Here is a 19,955-nt window from a genome sequence, read left to right on the forward strand (position 1 = left end):
CTTTAAGGCTTATTAATATTAACAATCCCTCTGTTCTGATTGGCTAACCGCTTCAAGAGTGAAATGTGAGACACCACAGCGCTGGCAGGCCAGGCAGCGACAGGTAGGGAAAACTCTCCGGTAATAAACAATGACAACTGCTCAACCGCTTTGAAAAAAACGCTTTGTTAGTCTATTATTTCTTACAAAAATTATAATGAGCAAACCTTTGTGATGCCACAAAGTTACAGAAGTCCAAATGGCTCATTTAGAGGCTCGGTTTCCTAATATGGATTGTGTGGATTTAGTTGGCTACCGTGAGTTTTGATACTTTCACAATGTTTAGCTAGCACATCCAACTCCTTTATAATCAGAGGCAAGGGAAATCCTGTTTTTCACAATATGGAACCTTTAAGTACCCAAACAAATCAAAAGATTTTAATTGGGTTGTGCGTCCTCTGATTATAACCTTACTCAGAATATTACTGTGCATATAAACAGACTTAAATTTGAAAATAGTTGAGGGCAAACTAATTACTATTTCCAAAAGCACACTGTGTAAAGATGCCCTTATAATAGTCAGCTATCTAAATTCAGGTGTGTCCAACAAATTAAAGAGATAAGCACATTCCACTCATAAGTGAAAACTCCATCACCTTGCATACTTGAACAACCTATAATAAGTCAAACACACTTTCTGGTTTTATGATTAAAAGATATCTTGAGTACTCTCCAGTATTAATCAGCTTTCCAACTCGTTGAATTTGTCTGGCAAATTAAAATCATATTGGTTCTCTGGCAAAATAAATCCTATCTAAAACTCTGCCAAGTAGTATGGCTAATGCAGAAGGCCAGAGAGGCGGCGGTGTCTTTGAAGCCAACTATCGATGGGAATGTTGCAGAGGCGGCCAGACCAAACACAAAGAATAATACAAATCTAATGCCAATAAAAGCGCAAATTAGTGAGTTATTCACGTCAGTTTAAATTTTCAATTTTGCCTGTAATGTATGGGTTTGATCTTGTTGGGGTTTTACATTTTATTTTCTTATTTCAAAATCAGGAAATGGAACAAAATTCACTGGTGTGCCTCCATCCTGGACCATGCTGACTACAGGCTCTCGACTCGCATATCCAAAATGCCCCCGATGTGGCAGGACCAGGCTCCTGTAGAGTGGTTGCGAAATATGGAAGTAGTGATAACAATTGGCCTCAGCCTGTGCTTTGTAATGAACAAGAAAGACTATATCTATTTGTTAAGTATATCAGTGACCTATTCAATGAGTGGAGTTTCAGAGTCACCAGTTTAGAGTGAAATGTGGCCCACCATGTGCACTGCATGGTGTAATTCAGTGTGAAATGCCCATTCCAGCCGGTTTGGAAATTCACTTAAAATTAAGACATTATTTAATTTAGACGATTGCTTATGTTTGCTTTGTTCCTTTTGTTTTACAGTACTTTGTTTCACAGTACTTGGTAGCTTTATTTGTGTTTGTAGATCAAAATCTGATAAGCTCACTGTACTCAAAGATGATATATTTACATAGTAAGAGATCCAGTATCAACTATCAGTGTTAAGTCAATCAGCCATAGAATAAGACATTCTTAAAAATATCAGAGCCTACTTTGGCTGGGATGACTCCTTATGTTGTAAAATGTTTGACTGAAGTATGAAGACCTTTTAAGTTCATATTGAATCAAAAAGAAAACAAGTGCAGAATTCTTGTCTATTTAGGGCTTGGTGGGACTGGGGTCTTTAAGGGTTCTGGTGGTCTGGATCAAGCTTGTAAAAATAAGCCCAGCTCTGGCGATAGACGGCCTCAGCTGGGCCGACCACACATACAGTACTGTACACAGGGCTGGATGCCAGTGACAACCTGGCCTCTGGCTTTCACTCAGGCTTTCAGGGCATGCCTACCACAAACCACTTCCTGTTTGCTGACCAGGATGGAGGGAGCAGGAGAGCAGCACTTGTACTAGCCTATTACATTTCACCATCGATTTGTAAACTCTGCAATATTATACCTATCACCTACTGGCCCTTTCTTTCTGTCACTTGTTTTTACAAACCTAGCACACATTTTGTTCCAGAGGGAGTTTTGGAGGTTTAGCCCCTAGATATCCACTATTTGGCTCTTTTTGTAACTCTATATACTGTAGACTTTGGCATTTCTTTTGCTAATTTGTATTAATGTTAAGGTAAATGTGGGAAACTGGGAGGCGGTAAATGTACACATTTCCCAAGGTAAACGTGGTAAAAGGTGTACACTTCCTGGTTAATGTGAATACGTTTTGTTGCGGGACCATGTGGCCAAATTACCTCTTCAGATTGGCTTCTGTAGTATACCGAGGTCTGTGATTCATTCAAAAATTGGAAAAGGCAGGGGGCGTGCTGGTGACTCAGAGTGCTGAAGCGTGTACCATGTAAACGCAACGTCATGGGTTCAAATCTGGCCCAGGGCCTTTGTTGCATGTCAACCCCCTCTCTCTCTCCCAGCCTTTCTCATCCCTCTCTACTTTGAACTATATAATAAAAAGGCAAGAAATGCCAAAAATAATCGAAAAAAAAAGAAAGAAAGAAAATTGGCAAAGGCACCCTGCCTTAACCCCAGGGGCTCAACCGGTAAAGTGCATACCATTAAGACTAAGTCCTAATCACAGCGTCACAGGTTTGAATCTGGCCCGAGTCCTCTGCTGCATGTCATGCCCTCTCTCTGCCCTGTCTTTCCTGTCTCTCTCTACTGTGACTGTACAATAAAGCAGAAATGCAGAAAAAATCTTTAAAAAGAAATTGATGCCTGATTGATTGCATATTTTTGTCCAATACTGGATGCACTCGCCTACACAACTAATTTGTATTTGTGTAAAAATATGTGGATGCGCAAAACAACCTTGGCTATTAATTAAAACTGTAACATAACTCCATGACACCAATAAACTGTTAAATCACTACTACAGTAACAATACTTTTTGGTCGATATTAATCTTATTAAATTCATCAGAAGACCTATAGAAGAACTGTAGCGTTGGGACAATGCATTATCATCATGATACAGATATTTTCCACTCAGATAAACCAGGAAATGTGCACATTTACAACATTTACAATGGGAAATGTGTACAATTACCAACTCTGTATGCCTCATTGCCTTGTTTGTCAGTACAGAAAAGCAGCAGCTGATCTCCAGGGCAACATTTCCAGTCACATAGTGGCATTGCTATATTTAACGCATATTGCTGCAACACCATTGATACTAATGCTAACAATCAACTAGCTCAAAATCAGCCATCAGACTCTCACATGGTGATGTGGCTGCTAGCAACGTGAACAATAAGTACCTTTCAATGCTGTGGAGATGAGGCTAAACCTTCTCATACCGTCTCCCTGTTCCAACTAAGGTTTTCTACTTGAAGAAAATTTTTGGACATGGTAAAAATGGACAGGGTGATAGGCTGTAAGAATGAATAGTCTACATATCACATATCATTACCAAAGTTTGTTTTTCTCCCCCAGCAGGAGGATGTCAGCTCTCAACATGCTAACACAAACAAGCTTAAGCTCACTACTCACAGTTTATAGTTGAACGGGGCCCTATTCCAGAATACAGGATCCTCCTTACAAAAGCATGGAAAGTCCAATCAAGTTTGAAAATCAGTGGTCATACTTTCCCATGAGTGGAAAAAAAGAATAAAACTACTGTGAACTGATTATTCATGGAGAGAAACTGCTGAAATTAACAGACCTTGTGAATGACTCCACTCATTAATGCCATTCTGCTTTAAATAGAACAAAAAATCCAATCTGAGGAAAAACTGGAACCTTTAATGCCATGTGACATGAATCATGGAGCAAACTAACCAGCCCTCCCCGTCCCAGAAGCTGATGTCACTGACCTGTCGGGGACGTCCCGGGGAGCTTTACCCCCTCCTGCACGAGGCGCAGCCTTCGAACTCTTGTTGGCAGTCATGTTTGCCAGCGAACCGCCCACTCACCTGATGGACAAACATAATGATATGAAACACCAGGAATAGCTGTAGCATTTCAGAAGCTATGAGACAAACAAAAAACATGATCTGACACTGCAAACTAAAACTGAGGATTATTTAGGCTTATGAATTACTTTTTTACTATTAACAATGTAGTAATAGAAAAATGAGCCTTTGAGAATGGAGCGTGACCCAAAAAATCAGACTATGATTTTAGACTATAACTATACTTGGACAATACATTGATGAATATGGGCCTTAATGGGCCCTAACATGTAATCATAAAATTGTAAAAAATAAAAACATTAAATTTGTCCAAAGGGCCTTGAGATGATCACCTCTGATCAATTTTAACATTAAAATTGTACATTATTTATTAAACAGTGAGCATTTGCACACCTGAGTACAAGGTGACAGGTCCTAAGGAGAAAAACATAGGTGAACAAATTAAGAAAGAAAAAGCTCCTGCACACTGTCTACTGAACTTTGCTATTAGAGAATCTTTGTTAGGAAAGTTTTGGTAGGCAAGCAGGCATCAGAGCGTTTTCCTACCGAGATCCCTACCTCTGGAACCAATTTCCTCTTGCGATTACAAAAGCCAATTCTTTGGAAATATTCAAATCCAAGCTCAAAACCTATCCATTTTCACTGTTACATGACCAGCCCTAGCCCTGTCTAGGGACCAACACAGTCTCTTCTCTTACCCTAGTTTAGACAACATTAATATAGCAACCAGACTTTCGGGAACCCAGTCTAGGGTTCTGCCTCTTGGTCTGACTGCATCATTTTACTCATCATTTTATTGCATACTGTTTTGCCTCATTTTGGTTTGTGATTGATTTTTGATTAGTTAGATCTAGGTAGGCTCGTTCTCTGTAAAGTCCTTTCAGAGACATGCTATGTTATGAAGACCTGTATAAATAAACTTGACTTGACTTGCTGTTACCGACACAGAGGCCGAACCCTGAGTTCTTTGGAATTTGGAAGAGGTTATAGCTGCGTCAGATTTCATACAAAGAAGGTGTGGTTGGACGCCCCTCCAAGTCCATCCAAGTCCAATAAGTACAATTGAACCTTACTTATTAGCTCGTAGAACAGTTGCAGACATTGCACAGTTATTTGGATTCAGTAAGCAGTGTATGTGTTGGATAGCCAGAGAGCAAAGGAAAAAGTCCAGTGTTTTCATTACAAACGTTATTTTTTCCAAATCTGTACAGAAGAGTTGCAGTTTTAGTGCTTCAGACTCTCAGGATTCTAAACACACAGTCATGGTCTCTATCTAATACAGAGGCAAATGACCCCATTTTAATCAATGTTAGATTCAATCATGGAATATACTGTCAATCAATTTTGGTTGATGCAACATCCTACATTCAAAGTCCTGCAAAGCTGAAGCAGCAGGAAAACTGTTAACACATCTTCCTCACCATAAATACTTCCTGGATGCTTAATCTCACATTAGACCAGCAATTTACTAAACCCTCCCTTCAAACCGGAGGCCATTAGCCTTGAAAATTATTTTTTTCAAACGCAGCATTGACCCTTCAAAGAACGCCTTCTATTTCCATTCTTCAGCTCAAAAAGATTGTTGTGGTGTATAAGGAGGTCAAATGGAGATCCCGGAGATCAGAGGTGGCGGATGGGAGGGTGCTTGGCAGGGTGACTTGTTTACAGGAAGTTGTTGTATGAAGAAGGCAGCCAACCAGCAGTGGAGCTGAGTCCTATATAGACAGATGAGGAGAGAGGCAGCATTCCTGCTGTCAGCTATTTCCTGTAGCAGCGGACTGGGCTGAGAGCAGCGGCCATGCATCATTATTTTGATCAAACACAAAGAATAGTGCGGTCCCGTCCTCCTGACAGCTCTCAAACACTGTCCTTATTCTGTGCTTTGGGGTTCTGGAGGAAAAGGTCATCTAAACATGGCACAGCAAGTGCAATGATTTACAGTACATCAGGACAAAGCAGGACATGAAAGCTAGGGCCCTATAATTTCTGTGATTGCAGTAAACACAGACCGAATTGCAGAATTTATGTTTGACAATGGAATTCTAACAATAAATGTGGAATCCCACAGAAATTGCTTTAAAAGGTTGATTTTCCACCACTTTGCGAACAGAAACTTGTCTGGATACTCCAAGCCTACGTATTGACACTTGAGAGTGCATTGATGTGCATATACGTGTGACCACCGGAAAACAAAACAAAGACTACAGCATCTAAAAAGTTGAGAAACATGGCAATTGCTCTAAAATTTAGAGAAGAACAATTCTCAAATGATTTCTACAGACAACTGTTATGCACATTTTGTCACTGATTTTGCACACAGCCAACTGGAAAGGCAAACTTGCAACAATCATGCAAGTCAAAGGTAATTTTCATTGACTTGTTATAAGATGGATACAAAGACTTTCTTCTTTGACTGAAAACATGTTGGACCATTAAATAATTTTATTTTGTGACACCCTAAAGCAAATATGGATCGGGAAGTGCAATTCTTTTGTATATTTTTATGTATATTGTGTATATTTTTTGTTCAGATTTTTATGAACGTTTATTGTGTAGATTTTTGAGTATGTAAATTGTAACTTTTTTTCTGCCTATTTATTCTGTGAAAGCATTTGTAAGGAGATGTGCTACACAAATAAACTTGAACTGAAGTGAAGCGAACTGAACTGAGCACCTTAAAGCAAATATACAAGGATTAGGGAGAAAACTGCAGTCAGCTCTAGGAGTCAAGGAAATGAAAGACCAAATTTTTAAATATGGTTGTTCTACGCACCTTAGTTAGCCTATATCATGCTGAGAACAATGCTAATTTCCTTTAATTAGTATGGTGTCATCATTTTAAGCATTTTTGGCTGAGAAAGCTCTACAACAATCAGAGAAATGGGTCACAAAGGTCCAAGATGGAGTTGGCAGAGTAAACACCAAGGCGTTAGCCAACTGACTTCCTGAGGTGTGATATCATCTCCTTACGCAAAAAAAAATCACAGGCTGTAAACAACCATTTCCAAGCAAGCTCCAGAGTATCTTTGAAGTGCATTCAACCAGATTCAAGGCAAATTTTCCCTTGAGATGTCAGAGCCAGAGGCAAGCTAACCGTCAACCGCCACTCACTAAGAGATAGCCACCACACTGTGTATACATGAGTTGTCAACAAGTCAACAGCTTACTGCTAATGAGGAGCATTAGCATTCTTGATGACAGACTTGGCACTGATGGTAAAACAGATAACTTGAAGGCGAGGTGAAGGCGGGTCTAAGACAAAAGGGCGCAAAATTGTGCGGGCATGTTTTGCCTGGGGGTTTCAAATGATTTATGGTTACCACAGGCTTTTTCAACATGGATATTTCTGTCGTTTTCATATATAAACTTTATCTTTTGGTTAAGGCTGCTGTTGCTGTTAAGTTTTTTGAAGCAATAATTACTACTCAAAGAAAATACTATCACCAGTAAGCCAGTAAATAAAATATTAATTTTATCAAGCACTACACCCTTGAAGAACTAAAGAGTCTGAAGAACCCTGAAGAGCAATATAATACTATTTGTTGTTACCATAGATTCGATTTTTTCATTTTGAGATCCAGAGGATGACATATTTTCTAAAATTACTTCAGTTTTGTCTTCTATATGAAATTCCAGAAAGCTTTTTACCGAAGTCATATTTGCTGAGTCTGGCAAATGATTTCCATAAGATGTCAAGTTGTTTAGTTGCGATGGAGCACACCTGCCAGATATTTCTGTGGAATTTCATGTACTGACTTAACACGGAGAGCTGATTCAAAAGTGCCTGGCTGTTTATTTAGCAAGAATGACTTCCAGAGTGAGGTTATGAAAGACAGGAGCTAACAACTCTACTCTGCAGGCTTCTCACCTCTACATTTTAGTCCAGAGTTTACATGACCGACAACATGATTTACATCCACAACACATACAGCAAGGTGTTTCGAGGCAACAGACATCATGGTTACCGCTGATCCTGCAACTTTTACATTGAAGGATTTACTCTTCAAGTATCTGTGTGTTTAAAAACGGAACCGTTGTTACACTGAACTGTTCTAATGCAGCTACTCCAGAACCATCATTATCATCCCATTTACAAGATCAGCTAACTTTAAATTAACTGTCCTCCATGTGTCACTAATAGCATGTTTTACAGCAAGTACAACATTCATTAACGAATGCAAATGAAGACATTCTGAAATATTCAGGTAAGTTAATCAACTTAGCTGTGGCAAAATGTTACCAATTCCTGTGTGGCATATTTTGTGTGGTTTAGGAGTCACTTAGATAAAGGATGCACAATTATGACATTAGAAATCAACTGAAATAAAAATGGACCCCTTAAAAATCATATTTGCTTGCGTTTCTTGATCTGTTTACCTTTTAATTCATAATCTTTCAGTTTATAACATACTTTCCATTCTCTTTTCTACTACTAAATGTAGCCTAAACCTGTTACTGTGCATGTTTGTTTTATCTCTGTTGACGAAGAACACGGAAACACAACACATCCAATTTCTGTAATTGGTTGGTATGGACATCTCACTCCAGTTCCACTGAAACAACACAAAATACTTCAATCTACATTCAGAGTTTTTAACAACTTAGCACAAGAAGTTAACTAAACTCTGTAGTAGTACCAAACCAAGAACAAAACATGTTTAAGACATTCATTCGTTCATGACACTTATTTAAATGCTCTAGCTTAGCCATTTCAGATGGTATTTTCCTGGCTTCATCATGTTCATGTCCAGAAGTACAAATTGATTACGAGAGAGGCATATCAATGACGCACATTTTTCTCGGCAACAAGAGCATATTCATGAAGTGGGACTAAAAGAACGTCTCCATGAGACTCTTTGGGCTGAATAAAAGAGGCCTTTGTGTTCAACACGTCCTTGAGAGGGAGATGTGGTTAAAAAGTAAGCCTTTTATCAGGAGAGTGAACCTCACTACGGTTAGGCAAAGCCTGTGTGTATGTGTGCGTACGTGTGTGTCAATCCATAAGGTAAAACCTCTTGAATCCGCAAGTCCTTGGCCCTGTCAGATTTGACAGATCATCTGATACACATTTCTCCGCATCAGAGGAATGCACTAATATTTGCCCTATCCATCAGACCCTGGCTGCATTCAACACATTAAAGAATGTTTTCAAAGGGTGGAAAGCACAGGAGAGGGGCGGAAACACCTGGACCTAATGCCAAGAGCTTCTTTCTCATTCAACAAAGACTACACACAAATACAAAGTTCAGCACCTGGCACTTACTGTTCACTCTATGAGAGTACAGCACTATTTCACTTCATTTAAAGATCCAGTGCAATGATTTCAACTCAGTCAGGAAATGTTTGATGTTGATTTCTAACATAATGTGCATATTTCTTTCAGTTTTTGGTGGCTAGACGGCACAAATATCCAGTGTTGGAAGTTTGGCACTCAGCAACAATGGAGGCAAAGAGATTTTCCCTAGTTTGCTAAGTAGCTGGCTGGCTATTGTCTGACAGACTATGGGGCAACTCATTATCTATGCATAGTGTCGACCAATCAGAGCATTCATTAGAACCTCGGTGTAGGTGACATCATTTACACCAGGAAGTAGATTGAAATTCTAAATCTGTTTGATTCTGTTGACAACTAGAGGGTCGTTGCATTATTGAGAAATGCAATTCTTTTATGATGTTGGTTGATTTCAATATGGTTCCTAATGGACAAGCTTCCACTAACCTCATTTGGAGTGGATTCTAATTTCCATAACACTGTGTTCAAAACAAGCTGCAAACAGACACAATGGCTTCCACAAATAGAGGCTAATATTGTAACTCTGTTCTCCAGTCTACTGCACCTCAGCTTTTCTGGCAGGCAGGTCCTCTTTTTCTGCTGATCTGCAACCTGACATCAAGGTTTTAAAAACCACCATGGAGCTTACTCGCAGCCAAAAAGCAATGGGGAAGGGAAGAGTGAAAATCTCTGCAAATTCTCAAGTCTTTACAAACGTCACAACTCACTGGCAGACATGACTGACTGTGAGCCCACACAGTGATCCAGGCCATTGTTTCAGATTCTCCAGAAAGACCATTTTTGTCCACTACGGACAAAAAGGGTTTTGAGCTGGCTGAATCGGACATGTTAACAGAGCCAGTGAGTGTGGGAGTTGAGTTACTGCATAAATATCCTGGTAGAGGGGGGTCCAGCTCCAGACACTCAGCCCAGCGTAATACAGTCCACATAAAAGCATTTACAATAACAGACATATGGACTGTGCTTGTGACATGTACAGACATACAGCCTTTTATCACAGACCAAACAAGAACAAATTCTCTGACCTTGAAAGCTTGATATCACAGAACCTTAATCTGGATGTAAGGTATTCTGTTCATAATTAGCAGCCTACCAAAGGCACAAAAGCTACATATGCTTTGAGAGCAGCCACCTTTCGTCTCCTTTGACTATTTCAGTGCCAGCAGTGAGCTTCCAAGAAAATGGCCCGGTGTATATCTTTTATCTGAGGGTATGTCTGCCTTCGGAGGGCAGTTAAGGCCCTGACAGCCATCCCTTACAAAACCCAGTGACTTACATAGAGTACCTCCCCAAGGTTGTACTGGCGGTTGCACATGACCATGCCTATGTAATACCCACATATTCTGCCACCGTAGTCTTTTCTCAATTGGCCAGGTGGAACCAATTCTTGGAGTGGCTTTTTCAGCCATTCCAGCTTTTCTTCAAGGCAATCATGGCATATTTTCTCTTTGTGGAAAAGAGGAAAAACCTTCCTGTGTAACCTAGATATGAGCATGCACAGCTGCGGAGGCCGGCATGTGGAAAACAGGCTTATGTCCATCTGAGCAGCAGCAGGGGGGCTAGGATCTGTGTCACTGAGCTGACTTCTGACTCACAGGCTTTGACTTTACAAGGAGATAAAGCAGACAAGATGTACTGTTGTTTGCCACTGTCTCAAAGCCAGGGTTAAACTAACCCCAACACCAAAAACAATGTTTACTACTACAGTGCCTGTGTTGTTTCTTATTTTCTTTACTCTAAAAATATTTTTCAATGTATATCAGTTTCAAAGCAAACGGCCTCTGAGAACATTAAAGGTTTAAAGGTATAAGCTGAGAGTGAGTTTATTTGGGTCTCTTGCTCCACAGAATGTTTGTCCTCTCTTTCAAGTCAATGTTTTCCATTGCTCACATAAGAATGACAAATCTTAAATAAAATAATCAGTGGAGAAATTAAGATAATTGGGAATTATTTCATGAGGGCAACCATCAAGTTTGCTGAAAACTGAAAACAAGGACAAACTAAGAATGAGCATCACTCCTTTTAATTAAATGATCTGGGAAATGTGTATTTAAGTCAAGGTGTGTCGATTTGTGGGGCTGTGAAATGTACTGCCAGATAAAGTACCTGGCGCTTATTGCAGGTCATAGGTTGTTTACTTTACAAAGAGGCTTTACACAGCAAGTGAGCCTGAAAGAGCGGCACACACCATCCGTTTTGAAAATCCACAGGTTTCAACAGGTGTTCAAGAGCTGAAAGGTTCATAAACTCTAATGTTTGCAATCCTAGATGTCAAAGCTGACAGTAGACTGTTAACGTCTGAGCAGGGTTAGATTCAGCAGCATCTTGAAGAAAAGAATGCAGAACATCCAATGGCACATTGATGTCATGTCATGATGTCACTTTCATGTAGGTCCCTGGAGTAACAACTTGGCACATGTATCCTACTAGTTCCAAAAATCATCAACTGATGCCTAAAGTAACAACGGCTTGTTTCATTTTCCAAACAAATCATTAGTAACAGGGTGGTGGTGGCCTAACTAGCAAACTCCACTAAAACACAGGAGCAGATGTCTGTACCATATTCATTCAAAGTGTCTGTACCATCTTCATCTTTATGTGTTAGTATAGCTTCTGTATTTCAGTCTGCATAAATGTAAACAAAAGTTGAAAGAGCTGAAACAAACTACAATACAGTTACAAACTACTGCCAGGCACTTGTATAGTAGGTTACAATTATCTGCTTTTTGGATAACATTTGTCACTTTGAAAAATGTGTATAGCCTAAGTGGATTGACAACCAATACAAACTTAATTTTTCATCATTTCAATGCACTATATGAGGATGTACATGTGCATCAACCATCAAGAACTGAATCATGGAAATCTTTGAGCTTGGATGCTTCCATCAGAGGCGACGCAACACACAAGCAGATTTGATTGGTTTCAAAAGAAGTAGTCCCTTGATGACTGATGGTTGGGGGTAAAGTTGAGAGAGGTGGGCTTGTGACCTGAATAACACTGGTTCAAATCCATGGACAAACTGGAGAAATCTGACAAAAGGAAGTAAGAGAAATACTCTCCCCACCCTTTACTATTTCTGCTGAGGTTCCCTTGAGCAAGACACTAAACTGTTCCAGTAGAGCTGCTCCATGGCCAACAGTAGCAGACTTGTATTCATCAGCTCTCAGGCCTGTGTGTTACTGTACGAGTGTGAAGTAAAGCATTGGTACAAAGTAAGTGTGTTCTCACTCAACCTCTCCTGGATAAATCAACATTAAAAATGTAGATTCTACCATCTACCGTCCAGCTGTAGGTCTAAAATGTAAATTGCTGAGGTGAAATGGAGTATAAAAAGGAGAGGAAGAAAAATGTGCATTTTGAAGCACTCTATGATGATGTGATGCACCATTACCACCAAAATACAAACTAAATCTGAAACTGCCAGAATAGCATATCATATTTTGGTATATAATTCCATGTAAAGGCCTGCAGCACTTTAGAGCTGCAACTAACGATTATTTTCATTGTCGATTAATCTGTCGATTATTTTCTCGATTAATCGATTAGTTGTTTGATCTATAAAATGTCAGAAAATGGTGAAAAATGTGGATCAGTGTTTCCCAAAGCCCAAGATGACGTCCTCAAACGTCTTGTTTTGTCCACAACCCAAAGATATTCAGTTTACTGTCATAGAGGAGTAAAGAAACCAGAAAATATTCACATTTAAGAAGCTGGAATCAGAGAATTTTGACTTATTTTTCTTGAAAAATTACTCAAACCGATTAATCGATTATCAAAATAGTTGGCGATTAATTTAATAGTTGACAACTAATCGATTAATCGATTAATCGTTGCAGCTCTACAGCACTTACAACTAGTCAAATAACAAGGTTTTTGAAAGACCTAACAATAGGAAAACAAAATGGCATATTCATCTTAGCCAAGCTCTCCTCCATTATCACTGCAATGACATCAGTATTGTTCAAATTATCATATGGCTTCCCCATGAGTTAAGATCATTGAGGGAACAAGGGAACAACTATTTCAAACAAAATATCATCATCAGAGTAGGTAAAGACATGTTCCCACACAGATTTAGAGGGATGGTTGGGCCAAAATGGATTTCATGCAGGGTAGAAGAGCTTGCCAATGCATGACTCAACAGTTGGATTTTTTCTTTTTTTTTTTTCTTTTTTTTTTCTGAAAATGATGGCTGTACAGACTCACATATCACTCAGCTACGAACAGGAAATTAATCACATTTTCTATCAAATGACAGCTTTAAAAGCATCTGGTGACAGCACTGAATAGGGAACCGAGAGGGGCCTCCACAGCTTTGTGCTGACAGTCCCGTCCAGTGAGAGGGAAAGGTCATTGTTAGATTTGCACAATAGAAAGTCTATTTGAAAAACAAAAAAAAAAGAAAAAGAGTGAAAGCACTCTCCCAACCGCAGTCTGCATTAGCCTCCACACTGTATAGGGTAGCCTAACAAGACTCAATATTGTAGTTTTGTTGGGAAAACGGCTACACAAATACAGTTATCATTGTTGTTGTTATTATTATTATAAGAAGTGAAGCGGAACAACTGTATGTGAAAAGCAGCACAAAAGAAACTTTCTTCCCTCAGTACCCCAGAAGAGAAAAACATGACAGTCCAGTCCAGAGTGCTGCTCTGGTAGCCTGGACTGTTTCTGCTTATCTGCTAGTTTGACTTTTTCATGTTAAGCTAACTGTTAGCCTAATTACACTAAACAGAGCACTTTCACCGGCGTCTACTGCCTATCCGTTGTGACTTTTTTCCTCATTCAAATGGTCAGCTGGAAAAAAAAAACTCCTAGCCTGCTCCATTTCATCGTTTAACATGGTGATGACCAAATATGGTCACATGGAGACGAGGTCTGCACTTAAACGCACCTTGCACATTTTCTGTAACATTTCATAGGCTCTGGGGTTGTTTCTATGCTTGTTTTCGACCGTTTAAAACCGGTTTCCTACACATGTTTCATTAACGTCCCTGCTGAAGTCGTATTCAATACTAGTTTCAAAAAGCAGTCGGCTTTAACGTTACCTCAGAGTTTCGCCTCACATCCATGGCCATTTTCATAATCAGATTAATCCCCTGCGACGCACAATCCCGTTGATCTATGCGTTGAAAAACTTTGGCCAGTTTTGCCGGATACCTGCCTTTCTCAATAAACTGCGAGTCATGTCTTTCCAACCAAAACCAAAAAAAAAAACCCAGCCTCCCTCCCTGCTTGCTGGAGAGTCGTAGGCAGGACTTGTTTCCATGGAAACGGGTTGTTTGCCCCCCACTTTTCTTGGGATTTGGCCTCGTGCCCTTCTCAACCAGGCATTCAGGCTCCCTTGTTTATTGTCATGCTGGGCTAATGTCTCTGGGACAAAGTTATGCATATTCACGAGTTGGATACTGCTTATGGGATGAGACCATGTTACCAGGATAACAATACCTAGTCATGCTGCATCTACAAATAGCAACAGTCATTAAATCCCAACTGAGGGTGAGATAGACTGATATGAATGCAAGACTTCCAGGAACAGCAAAAGGGATTTCCAGAGACAGGACCATCCCATAGGGCAACAGAATAAACTTCACAGAGAGATATGTTTCAAAATGTAGCACAAATAAGAAATAAATAATTAACCAAAAATATATTTTGTATATACTTGTAGATATTGTCAACAGCACATAGGAATAAAATGTACCTCCAGTGACCAAATATATTTTTTAATGAATGTTATCTACATGTACATACATTTTTGGCCAATTATTGTATATTTTGAAGCATATCTTTCAACATATTCTGAGGTATATGTGAAATTTTGCCATATGTGTATTTGCTTTTGGACTTAACCACAGGCATGAACTCGAGGTAACCGCAAAAACGTAAATATTCTACCAATATGTAATAGCTATCCCCCTAAGTTTAAGTTAGCTCCAAGCAAATTAAATCTTTTGACTCTCACTGCGGTTCTGGAGCATTCGCTGGATCATAAAACACATCTTTGTAGTTCTGAAATGTTAGCTAAACCACACATATCAATTTGTGCACTATGCATGTTAATTTGGAGACATTTGCACAATATCTAAAAACAGCATGCTATACCAGACAAAAAAAAAGATGAGAGAGCCACACATATTCCAAGCATCTATAGTATGCTTCTCAGCGGTCAGTGCCCATTACAAAAGTACTGCTTTTCTGTTTAAGAAAGCCATATAATAAATCCTGTATGGGCATTTCAATACGAAATATAAACTAAACAAATTTTAAACCAATGTTTGTTTTGTAGCAAATCTTTTTCGATTGCTCCTGGATATAATGTCTGATCAAAAACCAAACACACACACGCACACACACACACACACACACCCCTCCATAACACACACCACAAACCAACATGGATGCAATGTATCTGCCCTACAATCTATCACAATGACACTGGACTGGCACAGGGCTCTAACTGTGTCAAGGACACATAAATAACCCTACTTTGAATTGATAGTTCAGATATTTTTAAAGCCTTCTCTGCATCTGATTTATCATGAACTAAGAGCCTTTTCACTCCATCCAAAAAGTAGCTTGGCATTTTGATTGTTGGGAAATTGGAAGCACAAGTTGTTGGCATTTGCTAGCAAAACCGTGTCCCAGAAAAAATAGTACCAAACAGTTTTACAACAGTTTTTTGAACATAATTTACTATATACAGCAACTTAAATATGTTTTTCAACCTATTGGGTTGCACTAGAATTTCTTTAAAAAAAAATGGTCATCACATTTGCTTTTAATACTACAACCAACACACTGAGGCAAGTATATTATCAATGGACTGAAAGGGCTCCCATTCACAATATATCAAACAGATATAAAAACCTGAACTATGATATTGTAGATGTAATCCCTTTACCATTCATGTTTATCTGTCACCCTCCTGCATTATGCAACTACACATAACATCCTTACACCTGATTTTAAAGTTCTACTCCCCATCCATGAATCTTGTGCTTCACTCACACTGCGCTCTGTTCCACTCCGTCTCTCGGGGCTTCTTATCATCCCACAGACTTGGGAACAGGGGAAGTCACAAAACTCAGACATCCGTCATCACCATTCCTAACATCAAGTCAGCAGGAAGTCTACAGCTTTGCCACTGTGTCGCTTTTCTCTGGTGCTCGACTCTAAACCTTTCAAAGTCTCATAAAGGATCTCCTTTCCTGAAGAGACTTGTGAATCCCCACTGTCTGAACACAACAGAGACAAAGACAAACATCCGTTGTATTTTGTGGGATGCTTTACCAAACCCTTAACCTAACTTATGCTCAAGGAATTCATTCTTCTACTGACGGCGATGCCATCTGGATTTCTCATAGGAAGCTGCGTCTTTTCTTACATGACGTCGGAACGTCAAACAAAGCCCAGACCAAAATAAGCATTGGTGCTGTATATGCTCACATTCAAACATTAAATCAAATCCTTATAGCTGTGAGAGTGAGTCTCCCTTGTGCCGGACTCCCAGAGGTTGATGTACCTTCTTTCAAGACTTAGCTTCAGGATTATGACCACAGAACATTTATCAAAACACAGGATATGATGTTACGATCCCTTGTGCCATAATCCAAGGTGAGTATTCATATAGAGGCCCGATTCAAGTGTTTAACAGAATGATATACTGCCATACAAATGAGTACCACAGAAAACATCAGGCTACACCGTCATAAATCTACAGCACCATAAGAGAGTTTTGTTGCTGTAAATCTTTTTTTTTTTTTCTTTCAGAATTATCCCCCAAGGTCTTCACCTACTCGCTATTACACACATGTTAAAGCCAATCAGTCACAAAGGTGAGAACATTTACTGAGAACTCATAGGCCCAATTAAAATCATTATGATCATTAAGGAGCCATTGATCCATATCAAGTGAATCCAAAGTGCTAAGACATTCAAGAACATCCTTCCACAGTGCTGTAGTGCTTTTTCCACAGGGTTACATTGCAAAAATCCCTGTCCGATCTTTTCTTCCAGCATCTGAACTTTTTAAATAGCCAAAGGCCAGTGGGTCGAGGGAGCTATGGAAATAAGGAAGGACGAGTAGTAGTGAACCGCTTTGAGCAGAAAACAGCAAAGGGTCAAAGTCATTGCATAGTCATATGCTCTATTTTAGTGTAAAGTTGTGTTCAGTACAGTAAACACCATATAGAGTGTCAGAAACAGTCCTGAGGCAGAATTTAAACTCCAGCATTAAGTTGTCTCAGGTTGACGGGTCTCATCAACACTCCTGCCCAGAGCCTGAAATACAGTCTGTCAGGACTGAGAGAGAAGACACAACTTGCCCAGCAAGAACATCTTCTTTAAAGGAGAGCTTATGATAAAACTGAGAAAAATAAGGTACAAGTCTCCTCTGCAGTGGATCTAAAAATTTAAAAAAATGCTACTACCTGTTAATTTTATAGGAATATTCAGTCTTACTGTACAGTATGCTAAATACTGTTCAGATGAGAAGCAGCTATTTTGTTGTCATTGGGAAAAAGGCATGTAAGCTATTCTCTGTGAATTCATCATTTTAATGACTTCTAGAGCCTCAGGCACAATTAAAAACCTATTTTGGCTGCGTTTTTCATATGGATTCCATTTGCAGGCTATGAGCCATGGAGAGAACTGCTATCAGCTCCAGGCCTCCTCAAGTTGTGCTGCTGCTGCTGCTGCTGCCCCATGAACTCCATAAACACTGTATCTCTGATCTAATTATACCATTCACTGCTGTCTCCAATTCACAGAGAGAAAAGCCGATCCTGACCCTTGACCTGTTGTGTTACACTGCTGCTGTGTGTGTGTGTGTGTGTGTGTGTGTGTGTGTGTGTGTGTGTGTGTGTGTGTGTGTGTGTGTGTGTGTGTGTGTGTGTGTGTGTCCATATCAATACTGGTAACCCCCACCATTACGTTACAGTATGTAGCATCATTACTAAAGACAATCATCAAATCATTGATCTACACAAAACCACTTTGGGTTGAACTCAATAAGAAATGAGAAGGAATTAAAAAAGTATAGTAATAGTAGTAGTAGTAGTGGTTATTATACCAAAATCTCAGAATTGATTACTTCTCATAGATCAATAATCAGCAATCAATCCAGTTTGTATTTTCTGATGAAGCCACTACTTTAATACTGATATTGAGTATGTATAGGAATGTGCACTGATTTTCTTAATAACTGAGCCATCCTTGTTCACTCAGCAAAAATAAAATGTCAGCTAAATGTATTGGATACACAGATAGGGATGCACAAAAACACTCTGCTAATTTCAAGCACTCAACATTTTAGCAGTGAGGAAAGTTTAGTACAAGGACAGATCTGCTGCATTCCACTATCTGGTATTTCAGGGTATTTTTAACTTTTCACCACACAGCAGCCATAACAGAAATTTGACCATTGTCACAGAAACCTTGAAGACTGATGTACTGTAACTGGATACTAAGTGTTGGGACACGAAGAAAAAAACAAAAACAAACAAACAATCTAAAGGTGAGTCCAAGCACAAAGTCTGAATTGTACTGGAACACAGACTGCTGCCACTTTGCATTAATTATCTGGGGGGGAAAATCAAATCCAAAGGCTGAAGCGCCCCCTGTAGGCTGAGCCTTCTCATTACAGCACTACAGCTGACAAGAACAATCCTCTTTTCCCCAAACATCAGTCCTTACTAACAGTGAAAAAGACAATTGGCCAACATCGATTAAACTCAGCATCTATAAATAACTTCCAACCTAGTCGTCTTAAAAATAGAAAAGTGTTCTAGAACATGTAAGGATATTTTCACTTCTTATGAATATTTTAGATGCCACAAATAAGTTACTTAAATATTGTTAGAATTGCGTTAGATTTCCCTATTTACAAGATTTCATTCGTTGAATCAGAAACGTACCTGCTTGCCTGTGTTGTTGCAGAGTTTCGTCAATAATCCATTCTTGCACAGCGGCTCTGTTGCTTTCTGCCTCAGCAGCCTGAAAACTGATTTTTTCTGCGCAAAAGTAGTCTCCTCTGTATAACGGCATGCAATGGAAAAAAAAAAGAAAAGTGGACTGCGCAGGAAATGATGACGGCGGCTGTATGTAAATCATTTAAAAAGTGGAAAAAACATAATTGTTAGGCTACTTCATGGTTATCAAATATGTGCAGGCAGCTTGGTCTGCAAATTACTCACATTTTGAGCCATCACATTTCACTGTTTGATTTCTACTGGCTGCCTTCTAGTACTTTCCAGATGTTTTGAAGTTAGAAAAAAGGGAAAGGAAGAAATCTTATTGAGTGTGGGATAAATTAGAAGGACTAGCAGCATGCCAGTGACCAGTTGGAGTTTTTTGTATGCACCAAATCATTGTAATAGCTCTCTAATGTTCCTGTAGGGACATGTGTGTCTGTTAGCATTATCTTTAAGTTCCAGTCCGTGTAAATTTGATAGTGTCCAATAATACTGGTTTTAAATAATACATTGAAAAAGTAAGCTTGCAGAAGTAAGCTTGACTTATCCATGGATTTGGTATATTGCAGAACACACCGAATTGTGCATAAAATGGATTACATTTCCATATACAAATAATCTTCCTTTATTGATTGTAATTGCTTGTCAGCTATTAAAGACTGTTGAATGGAGTGTTTTCGAGATTTTATTTAGGAAATATTTTGGATTTGTCAAG

At 39.2% G+C, this 19,955-nt stretch overlaps 1 protein-coding gene across 4 annotated transcripts in view; it reads right to left on the reverse strand.

Moving 5' to 3' along the window:
- dennd2b (DENN domain containing 2B) overlaps nucleotides 1-19,249 on the reverse strand; it is a 49,672-nt gene extending 30,423 nt beyond the window's left edge. For 2 of the 4 annotated variants that reach the window (XM_071515770.1, XM_071515772.1), the window contains exons 1-2: nucleotides 14,315-14,420; nucleotides 3,872-3,970 (exon numbers count right to left, since the gene is read on the reverse strand). In XM_071515770.1, the coding sequence (XP_071371871.1) occupies nucleotides 3,872-3,945 (74 nt within the window). In that variant the 5' untranslated portion in view covers nucleotides 3,946-3,970; nucleotides 14,315-14,420. Of the gene's footprint in view, nucleotides 1-3,871; nucleotides 3,971-14,314; nucleotides 14,421-19,183 lie in introns of those variants that run through there. The other 2 variants (XM_071515771.1, XM_071515773.1) reach the window with 2 other exon arrangements.
- Nucleotides 19,250-19,955: the final 706 nt, after the last annotated feature.

Source organism: Centroberyx affinis, unplaced genomic scaffold (genome assembly GCF_046629955.1).
Source record: "Centroberyx affinis isolate AG114_WGS23_722 - 3 ecotype Tasmania unplaced genomic scaffold, CSIRO-AGI_Caff_v1 ptg000369l_1, whole genome shotgun sequence".
Classification (NCBI taxonomy): Eukaryota; Metazoa; Chordata; class Actinopteri; order Beryciformes; family Berycidae; genus Centroberyx; species Centroberyx affinis.